The 12,460-nt window shown below is 45.4% G+C and overlaps 1 protein-coding gene across 2 annotated transcripts in view; it reads left to right on the forward strand.

Annotated features, from left to right (window-relative positions):
• Positions 1-12,460, forward strand: part of ARHGAP40 (Rho GTPase activating protein 40) — a 36,393-nt gene that overhangs the window by 6,987 nt on the left and 16,946 nt on the right. For both annotated transcript variants that reach the window (XM_081196210.1, XM_081196209.1), the window contains exons 2-3: positions 8,552-8,748; positions 12,203-12,423. In XM_081196210.1, coding sequence (XP_081052336.1) covers positions 8,552-8,748; positions 12,203-12,423 — 418 coding nt within the window. The remainder of the gene's footprint in view (positions 1-8,551; positions 8,749-12,202; positions 12,424-12,460) is intronic.

Raw genomic sequence — 12,460 nt, forward strand, 5'->3', positions numbered from 1 at the left:
ACACAACCTTGAGTCTCCGTTCCAGTGGCATGCTAAGCCAAACTGACAGCAAAAGGGATCTGGGAGGAGCAGATCGGCTCTGGAGCCCAAACAGGAGCCCACCTGTTTGTGCAATCTCACAAAACCAAGGTTCAGCTTAGCATGTTGTGTGAACCAGGCCACTGGTACAGTGAACAAACATTAAGAGCCCAGAAGTTTGAACGCTGTATGGGACAGTTGCATGTGCCTGCATTTCGGGAAGTTGAACTAGATGAGCCATAGAGTCACTTCCAACTCTACTATTCTGTGTATGCATAGTCCTACTAAGCCAAGATGTGGCATGTTGTGCGATAACAGTGCCAGAGGCTGCACCAGTAGCCTCTAGGAACTGCAGGTTTTTGTGGAGAGGCAAAAAGTCCTGGTTGCAGATAATGGGCTGTCATCTCTGTTCTAATACAGCACCTATACTGAACAGGTCCTTAGCAGTTGCTAGCCTTTTGCATTCTTGATTTTAATTCTGTTGCATGCAACTGTGTCAGAAATAGAGGGTTTCCATGTAAAAAAAAGCTTGTAAAAGCATCAGGCCAGTGTCCTACCTGTTGCATGGAGATCTCCGTACCAATGATTCAAAGGACATGGCAATCTCCCAAAGGATCCTGGGAACTGTAGTTTGTGAAGGGGGCTATAGCAATTGTAGATCTTGTAAAGAGCAAACTACAGCTCCCAGGATTCTTTGGGAGATGCCATGTGCTTTGAATCTTTCATGTGGAGATCTCTGTACAACAGCCAAGTTATTGTGGCATCATCTGAAGTAAACACTGCTTTTTGCCTGGCTGGAATGTGCTCTGGACATCTCCTCCTTGCTGAATAGAGGTGTGTGTGTGTAGAACTCTCTTGTGTTTTGAATGGGCAGAAAGTAGCCTACTGTACAAAGATAGGCGTTGGATCCACTGCTGCTTCTCATTTCGGCTACTGGGTCCTGCCCAGATCCCCACAAGGGAATGTTACTCACTCCTGCCCTATCACCATATCTCCCCTTGCCTGTGCCCCTGTTGATCTGCACACCCCAACCTTCCTTCCCTCCCTCCCTCTCCACTGTCTCCAATTTTTAATTCTCCAAGGCACATATCTGCCTGCTTTCTCACTTGGTTGCTTTCCCCACCTCTTTTATGATTATTGTTGTTATTGCTGCAAAGTTTCTGCACTGCAAGGGAGTCCTTGTATTTGTTGATCAGGCCAATGTAGGTTTAAGTAATTGCTTAGTACAATCCGTTATTGCAACGAGAGTGCTCCAGGCATAAACTTGGAAGCAAATTAAAGAGGGACTTAGTTTCCCACTTCATTAACCCCCTCCCCCTTGCTCTTTTTTTATCCCTTTCATCCATCCTCTCTCTGCCAACTGATTATTTGACCTTGAGAGACTAGTTGAAGGTTGGCGGAAGAGCTGAATTTCTTGAAGCTGTCTGTCATTTCCTCTGACTTCCTCCAACTCTCGGCGCCCCTCTTTACCAAATCCTTACCTGGTTATATGTGTGGTGTGTGTACTATGTATACACAACTTTGTGGCCTGATCCACTTGAGTGGTCAAGCTTTCACTGGGCTCCTTGCTCAGCTGTGTCTGAAAAAATCATTTCTACCTAAGCTCTGATAGCATCAGGCTAAAGGACCATTTAGTTCAGCATCCTGTTCCCACAGTGACCAGTCAGATGCAACAGCACTCTCCCCCAATTGTGATTCCCAGCAACTGCCATTCAAAGGTAGACTGCCTCTGACAGTGGAGGTACTTTGCCCCTAGAAATTACTCTAGTATTCGGAATTTTCTTCTTCCAGTGTCGTTGGCATGGATGTCTTTGAGATGCCACCGTCACCATTTCCGTTTTTATTGCAAGCTAAGTTGGAACCATTGTGAAGTGGATCACATTATTGTTGGCTTCTGCTTGTGGCAAGCAAGTCTACCCTGTAAAGCGGTTGAGAACAATAAGAGGAAATGCTCTTTATTAACGCAGCTGCTGAACTGGAAGGCTGTCTAATTCCATTCTCCATGTGGAAAGGGCGTTGAGAAACGCAAGGCAGGAATCCAATAGCTTGCGGGGGCGGGGAGCATCTATTTGGGTGGAATGATTCAACCTTGGAACAACCGACTGCATAGCAACCTTGGCTTATGTTTACTGGTCAGTAACCAGTGCAAAGCGTATATTTTGGCCTCGTGTGCATCTTTCCCCCTTTTTGGGGTCTGTTTTTATGGTTATGAATATTGAAAGTAACTTGATGGGCTATAATGTTGGGTTAACAACTGGGAATGTCCACTAGGGTTAGTGGCTTAAAATGCAGCAAATCTGTTTTCGCCTTCTGCCTTTCAAGTCATATTTGCATGGTGCTGTACACATCGTAAGAGGAAGTGGGGATATCATCATCACCCGATGTGCACGGCCTATTCAGACACACATGCCCCGAACTCCTGTTCATGAAGCTGTCATTTGCACGTGTGCACTTAAGAGCACATGTGCGATTGCTGTCTCAAATGTGCACATATGTCTTATGTTCGATGTGAATGTGGCTTAAGTTTTCTAGTTGGATTGAAGCGGGTTGGGGGGGGGGAATACATCAGAAGCAGTAGATCTCCAGTAAGTGAAGGAATGATATGGTTTGTGGCTACCATCATGTGTATATGACTTCAAAAACTAGCAGAGGGAGTACACTGGATGCAGAGTAAGTAGTAATGCACACACAGCCCTAGATTGCAATTCTGTGCACCCTTAGCTGGGAGTAATCTTCTTTGAACGCCACATCTGACATAGCATGTATGGGATTCATCTGCTTGGATGACTTAATTTCTTACAGGCACATCACAAACCAGGTTGAGAAGAAGAAGAAGAAAGCAGTTTGGATAGGAAATTAACAGCTAACCACTTGTTAAGCACATATAATGAGATTCAGGGCAGAGCTATGTCTTCTTTCTTCTCTTTCTTTGGCGATCACTTGTAGCCGAGTAAGATTGTCTTCCATAAACACGGTTTTAACAATGAGTCCGTAAGTGACTGTGGAGGCCAATTCTGGATCCACGCGTCCTTTCACAGTGGGGACATTGGTTTCTGAGCGGGAGCTGATCACGGTGTGGATTTGCCAAGCGTGCCTTCCTCCTAGCACGTTTCTCCCTTGCGTCCTGAGTTTGAGTGTCTTCAAAGTCCATGACACCTTTGGTAAAGGCTGTTATCATAGCGTTGACAGGCCCAGGTTTTGACTTCCAAAATGTATGCATTTGCTTCAGGCAAAATGCTGCTGTGTAATACATGCTATTCCTAAAGCAACAGTGCATATAAATGAGGGCAGTGCTATATGCGACTTGGTTGTTGGATTGGGTGCAACGCAACGCCAGCACTTAAGGGTGCAATCCTAACCCACAGTCGACTTCATGTGTGTTGGGTAGGGTGAAGTTCTCCCTTCACCCAGCTCAGAACAGCTCCCTGCCTATGGAATGATGCTCCCTGCTCTGCCACAGGCAGAAGTACTGCTGGTGTACTCTGTATAAAGCCTGGAAATGGAGCATCTGGGGAGAGGTCAAGGGCTGAGCCAGCCTGGGAACCACTGGTGAGATCGTGACCTTCCTCTGCTTGACAGGGGTTTGGATTACGCAGTAAGGTGTGTTTTTTAAAATATATATATATATTGAAAATTAAAATATGAGAGTTCAAGTGAACTTGATTTAGTCATCTTCTTTTAACCCTCCTCCCCACTGTGCTATTGTAGCAGCTGCCCCCAATGATTCATTGCCAAAATAATCTACACTTTATCTAAATTGCTACTCGCCAGAGATCACTCAGTGTTCCTTCCTTACTGCCTTCAAAGGGAATCGACTTAACTTCACTGACGCACACGTTGATTCAACGACCTCCATGTTTCCAGATGTTGCTTATTTTTCAAAGTATTTCTTGAATCCCATACACTGTGTTTCCATAAAACATAGCAGATTCTAATCTACATCAGAAACTTTGAAGTGTGCGTATGTGTGTGTTCAATTTTTTTTGGAAAGCATAATTCTCTGAAAATGTAGCGCAAAGCAGATTCTTCTGTGACTGCTACTATTAGTGAGCAAAGGCATTGAAATGCAACAAGTTTAAAGTTGCACTCCTTCTCTATGCATGGTTAGTCCTTGTAACTCATTGCCACAGGACATAGGTAGGCAAACAAAGGCCCGGGGGCCGGATCCGGCCCAATCGCCTTCTAAATCTGGCCCACGGATGGTCCGGGAATCAGCATGTTTTTACATGGGTAGAATGTGTGCTTTTATTTAAAATGCATCTCTGGGTTATTTGTGGGGAATAGGAATTTGTTCATCCCCCCCCAAAAAAAAATATATAGTCCGGCCCCTCACAAGGTCTGAGGGACAGTGGACCGCCCCCCTGCTGAAAAAGTTTGCTGACCCCTGCCATAGGATGTGGCGGTTTAAATTTGGGTATCTTTTAAATGAGTGATAATGACCTACATCTTCCTACCAGGAGCGCTTTAGTCTACATAAAATTGGAAGTGGATAACTTGGGCACAGTACTTAGCAGAAGTTTTGTCCTGCCTGGTTAGCATCCTTAAAAATCTGGTCCATTGTCCTTTATCCTGTAGCGGCCTATCGAGTACCTAGAGAAAGCACACAAGCAGGAAATGAAGGCACTAACCTTGCTCTTGCTGCTGTTCCCCAGGAGCATGCTGGATTTTGCATATAGTTGTAGCCATTGATTTCCCTATCCTCCAAGGATATGTTTCATTGACTTTTAAAGCTATCTGTTGGCTGGCTGGTAAGATGCTCTCCCAATAGCTAGCAAATAGCTGGAAGGCTCAGCCTGTCGTCCAGGCAGTGATCGCTGCTGGGGAGATAGTCTAGCACAGGTGGGGCAGCACTGGTTCTAGGTTCAAAATCAAGTCCTGGCTCCAGTGAGCAGAGCTGGGCCAGGCCAGAGTCAAATTCCAGAAAGGCCAGAGAACGCGAGTCTGGTTCCAATATGAAAGTCAGTTGGCTGCAAAGGGTTGGGTTCTAAGATGGCTGCTATTAGTGAGGTTCCAGAAATGTGCCCAAAGTCAAGTTTAGGTCTTTGATAAGCGGAAGGAGCAGCATGGAGAGCTTTGAGTGGTACTGAAAGCTGGGCAAATTGAATTTGGACATTGTTCTGACAACTAGCAGATTCAAGTGGCTGGCTCCATCCCCACAATGAATGAGGATTTCACTGTGAATGGGGAACTGCTTACTTTAGGAACCTTTGAGCGTGGAGGTGACGGCAGCCTGCTGGTAGCTATGGTACTGGATTTCAATGATGGGTGCTACCTCATCAGCACAATGTGTGTGTGTGTGGGGGGGGAGACTGTTTTGTTGTCCCTTCCCACTCAGGAGCTACCTTTGTGGCTTCTCTCACTTCAATTAAAAGTGGATGATGTGATGTGGTAACTCCTCCCATGAGTCTTTTGTTTGTTTGTTTGTTCAGGAATGGTGTGCAGCCAGAGAAACTGCAGAGCGCCGGATGTACTGCAAAAGAGGCAGGAACACAAAAACGCCTTTTGCAGGTGAAGAGAAATTGGAAGACAGTTTTGGCACAGCACAAGATCTGTGCAGCACATCTTATTTCAGGTGTGAGAGCAAGGCGCTGCCTTGGGCCTCTTCCACTGAGGAGGTGGGATTAGGCCCCTGGTTTATGACATCCTTCTTAGCGGAGGCATACCTTTCTTGCCCTCCCTACCTCAGCTAAGGACAATGTCATCTGGGTCTGGGTCTGTGAAAAGGACCAAGGGAAGGGAAGCTGGAGTGCTGGTGTGAGACTAAGTCAGAGAACTAGCTTTGAGCTCTGGAGAACACCTTTTAGGGCTGTCTCACAGGAGAGTTGATACGGGCACAAGAGACTTCACTCTTTGTAGAAGTAAAGCTTTGTGTCCACATATACTCAACTTGGTTATGACTTGCTTATGTGGTATCTTTGCCTCACGGTGCCCTCTCCTGAAATACCAATCTTGTCACAGTTACCAATGCCTGGTGATGCCTACATTGGATTATGATTATTTTAATGTTATTTATTTATTCGAGATATTTCTACACTGCTTAATTATTCCCCTTTCTAAGCAGCAGACATTTAAAAAAAAAAACCATCAGAAAAGAGGACAATAAACAATTATTGCGAAATTAACAGAACCTTGAAATGCCTGTTGAAATGCCTGTTGTAATGCATTATACATGGGGCTGCTTGTGAAGAAAGTTCAGAAACAAAATGGGAGAGGAAGGTTATGAAGTTGGAACTGATCAGATATTGTCAGTATTGAAAGACCTTCTTGGCTCCTGAGTGGTTTCCAGGCACAATGCACAGTACCGTTGTTTTGTTTTGTTTGCCTGTCAAACCATAAATAGCCTAGGACCCAGATTATCTGAAGCACCACCTACTCGCAGATGAACCTATCAAAGTGTAGACATAGTCACATGAGGTCCTGCTTTTGAGGTCCACCAGCTTCAGGAGTGTGGCTTGTCAGTGTTGGTAACCCTTGCAAAAACTTCTCCCTGGTGCTCACCCTACTATTCCCAAGGCACCAGGTGAAACCTGCCCTGCTTTCCAAAAATTTTGGCAGGATGGAATGATGGCATTGGTAGATGACTTTTCCTGTTAATGCTGAAGCTTTTCCTGCCTGATTTGGACAACTTCATTTTGTGTTTTCTTGCTGCATTGTCTTAACTGTGTATGTAAGTTGTGTATGTAAGTTGCATGGAAAATTATTGATTTGGCATAAATCATTAAATAACAAAAAGTTTGGATTTGTGGGTGAGTTTAGGCAGGTTTTATGAAAGCTGAATGCAGTGGGAAATGTATTACAAATGCTTTGAACTAAGTGACCTCAAGACGTATTGTTTCAAATGAATTAAGGAGGCAAATAGTATACAATCATTCTGGATGATTTAATCATTCTTGAGTGAGTTTGACTATATATCATTATCTTGTAGCAATTTTTTGGCCTCCAAAGGAAAGGTGGCTGCAGCAGGTTTTCCTCCTCACGTGACTGTGATTTCCCTCCCCACTGCAGCACTGGCTGCATGGAGGGGTTCCTCTTGGCCTTTCTGCAATACAAGGGGAATTTAAGATGGGTCACCTGAGCTCTGGGATGGGCTCTGTGACTGCACTGTGCTAAGAATATAAGAGCTTGCTGCATCAGGCCAATGACTCATCTAGTTCAGCCTCCTGTTCTCCTAATAGCCAACCAGATGTGTGTCGGAAGCAAGATATGAGTGCAACAGCGCTCTGCCCATCTCCATTTCTGAGCAACTGGTATTCAGAGGCATACTGCTAATAGCTTTTATGTGTGTGGTATACAGTCATACCTCGTGTTGCGTACAGTGGTACCTCTGGTTACGAACTTAATTTGTTCCAGAGGTCCGTTCTTAACCTGAAACCGTTCTTAACCTGAGGTACCACTTTAGCTAATGGAGCCTCCTGCTGTTGCCGTGCTGCCGCCACACGATTTCTGTTCTCATCCTGAGGTAAAGTTCTTAACCCAAGGTACTACTTCCAGGTTGGCGGGGTTTGTAACCCAAGGTGTTTGTAACTCGAGGTGTTTGTAACCTCAGTCTGGGATCTGTTCCGGAGCCCCGGACGCTCGATGAAAGGGACACTCGACAAATCACCGCTCTGTGCACGCACGTGGAGTGGTTTGTGCTTCTGTGCATGCGTGAGCGTCAAACCCGGAAGTAACCTGTTCTGGTACTTCCAGGTTTGCTGCTGACGTTCGCCGAAATGGACAGTCGACGGGGCGGACGTTCGCGGCAGTATTACTATATGCGTGTGCATGTGTGAAGAAGTAACAATGCCCACTGCATGCCTGCAGCCCTGGGGGTTTTGCAAAAGGGGCGATGCGACCCTTGGGCTGAAAAGGTTTACCCAATCACTGTGGGTTGAGTATGGCAGGGTGCTTTTAGTGGGTTGTATGTGGCTTAAAGTGAAAGGAGATGAAAACAATAGCCTTTTTCAAGGTCAAAGGCCTACAGCTTATATTCAGCTCCCACCTCAGTTTTATGTGGGCCCCACGTGCTACCAATTCTTAGTTCTCTCCTGTCACCCTGCACCCAAATAGGCACACAAGGAGACCAATGAAGTGAAGCCCCTCTGTGCTCATGCCATATTTAAAAGGCTTCCAGGTCAGACTCTCATTTTCCTGGGATTGCAATGATTTTCCTCTTCAGGTTTTGGAAGCTTTGACTCTCACAGGCTTAAATCAGCTCTGAATCTTTTCCAAGAACCAGAAGCTCTGGTGCTTCCTTTGCATTCTCTGCAGAGTGTTCCCTTCTAGGTCATGTACAGGACAGTTCAAGGAAGCTTGCATTGTTGCAGCTCCACTCATGTCAAAAGGCTGGGCTCAGTTTTACCCTTCAGCCCACATTATCGCTAAACAAAAACAGAAAAATAAGACACTTTGGAATTTTATCTTTTTTCTGGATGTCATCTTTGTTGGGAGAATGATGGGGGTTTTTGTGTGTGTGTGCACGCAGTAAGCATGAATGCCGAGCAGATATCTTTCAGTCTCTGAAACATTTGCTTTCCTTTTCCCTCCTCATTAGAAATTGCGCTTGCAGAATGAGCCGCTTTCCTCGGAAAAGTTCCTCGGAGCTGTTGCAGTCAGAATGCAGGCATTCCAGGGCAGATTCCTCAAGCAACTTAGCAATGGATACTTTTTGGCTAGAGGTGGAGAGCATCAAAGAGAGTACCGAATGTGAGCCGGACGAATGCAACCTTACGGATGCCAAGCCCCCAGAAGGTAAAATGTTTCTGTAGCTCCACTTGAGTTGTGGGAATGAAGAATAATTTGCAAACGTGCCTGTTTACTGGAGTCATCAGCTGAGTAAGATGCTTAAAGGGGGGAAAAGGCATATTTTATTATTTACTGTATTTTTCGCTCTATAAGATGCACCAGACCATAAGATGCACCTGGTTTTTGGAGGAGGAAGAAAAATATTCTGAATCCCAGAAACCAGAACAGCAATTGGGATTGCTGCGCAGCGATCCCTCTTGCTGTTCTGGCGTCAGCGAAAGCAGCACAAAGCCTCTTCAGGGCATCAGGAGGAACGCTCTCCCTGCCCTGAAGAGGCTTTGTGCAGCTATCCCAGAAGCCAGAACAGCAAGAGGGATAGCTCCACAGTGAAAGCAGCAATCCTTCTTGCTGTTCTGGCTTCTGGGATAGCTGTGCAGCCTGCATTCGCTCCTTAAGACGCACACACATTTCCCCTTACTTTTTAGAGGGAAAAAGTGTGTCTTATAGAGCGAAAAATACGGTATTTTTGTGCTGCATTTATATCCCCCCCTTTCCTCCAAGGAGTCTAAGGTTTCATATATGGTTCCCTCCTCCCTCATTTAATTCCCCTGTGAGGTAGGTTAGGCCAAGGTTGCAGGTTCAATCCCCTTAAAGGACAGCTGCATATTCCTTCATTGCAGGGGTTTGGAACAGGGTCCCTTCCAACTCTGTGATTCTATGAAATCCTTCTGTGTTTGAGGGACAGAAGAAGTCCCTGTAGACACGCGACTGCTTCCCAGATGATGAACTGAAATTCTGACAACCAGTTTCTGAAAACGGCAGGAGGGGAGAGTGCTCTTGTTCTCAGATCCTGCTTGCAGGTTTCTTAGAGTCATCTGTCTGGTCAGCAGCTGTGAGAACAGAATCCTGGACAGATGAGCCATTGCACTGATCTTGCGGGCTCTTTTGTGTTCTGTGTTTTTAGGGGTATGGCGTTTGGGTTCATTGTTGTGAAACTTGGGGCATGGAATTTGTTTTGAAAATAATGCTTAAAAGTACCCTTAATTCGGCACTCCCCATTTTTTAAAATAAGATTCTTAAAAACAAACAAACCCAGACATATTAATAATCGGTTGTGTGCACACCTTTCTCCTTCACCAAGAAGAATTGGGCTATAAATGGATGCCGAGTTTTGTGGTTCCATCCCCCAAGGGGTATGTTGCATGTCTGGCTAGACTTAAGGGGAGAGGAAATGAAAACTCCCATGGGGAAACAACTACCTCTGCCTTTAAGAGGAACTGAGTAATAATCATTGCTTGCTTGGAATTTCTTGCTTGTGACCAAAGCTTCTCAGAAGAAAACAACTATACAACAGAAGGTGGTATGCTGCTTTTTGTGTTAATACAGTCGTACCTTGGTTCAAGAACAGAATCTGTTCTGGAAGTCCATTCAACTTCCGAAAATGTTCGAAAACCAAAGCGTGGCTTCCAACTGGCTGCAGGAGCTTCCTGCACTCAGTTGGAAGCAGCAGAAGCTGCATTGGACATTCGGCTTCCAAAAAATGTTAGAAAACCATAACACTTACTTCTGCGGCGTTCAGGAGCCAAAACGTTCGAGTCACAAGGTGTTCAAGAACCAAGGTACAACTCTATGTCTCTGTGTGTATATACACACCTTAGTTTCACAGTAAATGCTGATGCTACACAAAGCCTAATTGTTTGGACCCACTAGGTGGTGCTACAGATAATCTCTTTTCCAATAGCCTGTTTCTCTGTGTGTAAGCATCTTAGTTGGCCCTACACAGGGCCTAATTGTTTGGGACCACTGGGGAGTGCTGCAGGTAGTCCATTATCCAGTAGCCTTTTTAAATGTATTGGAGGTTTTCCAGAGCAATCATAAATTTGAGCATGGGAGGAAATGTCACGTCCTGCATAGATGAACAGCCGCACGAAGAAAATAGTTGGGGATATTATCCTCATTTTAAGAGACATTGAATTTTATTCTCAGCAGAAAACCATTGTTTATCCATGGATAAAACGCTAGAACATACAGACAGACAGAACCAAATATATCCATAACATATATCCAACACAAAATTGGAGAAACTACAGTCATGGTGAAGGTTTGTTTTTTGCGCAATTGTATTTCCAGATGAGAAAAGGCTTAACCTGTTGAAGTGTTTGCCCAGAAAATAAGACAGACGCAGGAAAAGTGCATTAAAAGGGAAAGGGAAACAGCAGGTCTTTAGGACCCTGAGGGTTCCTATTACCTGGTGTTCAGACAACTCACCAGCCCAGAGTTCTGACTTCGGCTAAAAGAGCTGGCAGGTGGGATCAGCCAATCTTGCTCATTTTACAGAAATTGCTTAGAATAGTGCCTGTATATTTTACTGCATAACTTGCTTTAGAGGAGAGCTTGAGACTTTGTTTTTAAAAACAATGAAAGCTCAGAGTCTTGCGACTGTGGGGCCCAGGCTGGTGACCTCAGATGTGGAGCATATAATCCATTGCAGTAATCTATTGCAACTAAAGCATATGCTTCCTTAGCTAGATAATATTTCCCCAGGAAGAGTCACAGCTGGTGCACCAGACTAAAACTGAGCAGAGGCACATTTGGCCACTGCTGCCACCTGGCTCTTCCGACGTTAAGGTGCACCCAGGAGCAGTCCTAAACTGCAAACCTGATTCTTCGAGGGGAGTCACCCCCATCCAAAACAGGCTGAATCCCTCTTCTGTCGCCTGATTTAGAAGCACAACTGTCCCGTCTTGATTGAGGCCTCCTTAGCCCAGCTCCAGAACTCTACATCAGTGACAGTTCATAGACTCATCATTATTTTGTGGGTTTTCTTTGGGCGTTTTTTGTATTCCAGCTGCTGAACTGCCCATGATAGATGCTGTGTAACTGCTTTTGGAAACCTCAAAGGAAGGCCACTTAGATATGTGGTTTCAGGTAGTTTGATGGAAATGCCTTGGCTTGCCTCCTTTTCTTTATGAGAAGGAGGGACCACATAACATATACCGGTATCTTGCTTATGAGAGTTCTGAGGTTCAATCCCCTTGCAGTAAGAGAGGATGTTGGGTAAGGAGGACTGGCAAAGACCCCTCTGCCTGAAACAGTGAAGAACCACCACCACTACCTGGCATAGTCTGTTTGCACCAGATGGACCACTAGTCTAGCCCAAGACTTTATCTGCTATGTACCTTTAAGAGCTGAATGACAGGCAGAAATTCAACACACTTCCATAACTCCCTAGCTCTGTGTTTGGAAAAGCTCAACATGCTGAAATTATGCCTGTCATGCATCTGTTAAAAACATCGTCTTGGCCAGGTTTTGGGGAGGTGACAACTGAACCTAGCTAGGATAAACATGGTAGCCTGCCAGAAGGCTGGGAGCTGGGCAGTCTAGCCTACCAGGATTTACCAATTTTGTGGCTCTTCTCATTTTTGACCTTGCCTTCCTCCTTGTTCCTTGTGCCTCTCAGAAGGGGAAACCGAAGCCGAATGGCTCCAAGATGCGGGGCTTTCAGATCTAATTGGGGACCACGCCGCAGAGAATGGCAACAGTGTCCTGCTTTCCACGTTGACCAAGACTCAGGCTGCAGCTGTGCAGCGACGGCTTGACACTTACACCCGCTCTCGGAGAAAGAAGAACAAGCAGCCTGTCCGTGATGTCCGAGACATCTTTGGAGTGATTGGCTCTGCGGTGTGTTTACTTCACATGCTTTGCTCTGCGATAGGCC

The sequence above is a fragment of the Podarcis bocagei genome (genome assembly GCF_964188305.1).
Source record: "Podarcis bocagei genome assembly, chromosome: 5".
In the NCBI taxonomy this organism is placed as follows: Eukaryota; Metazoa; Chordata; class Lepidosauria; order Squamata; family Lacertidae; genus Podarcis; species Podarcis bocagei.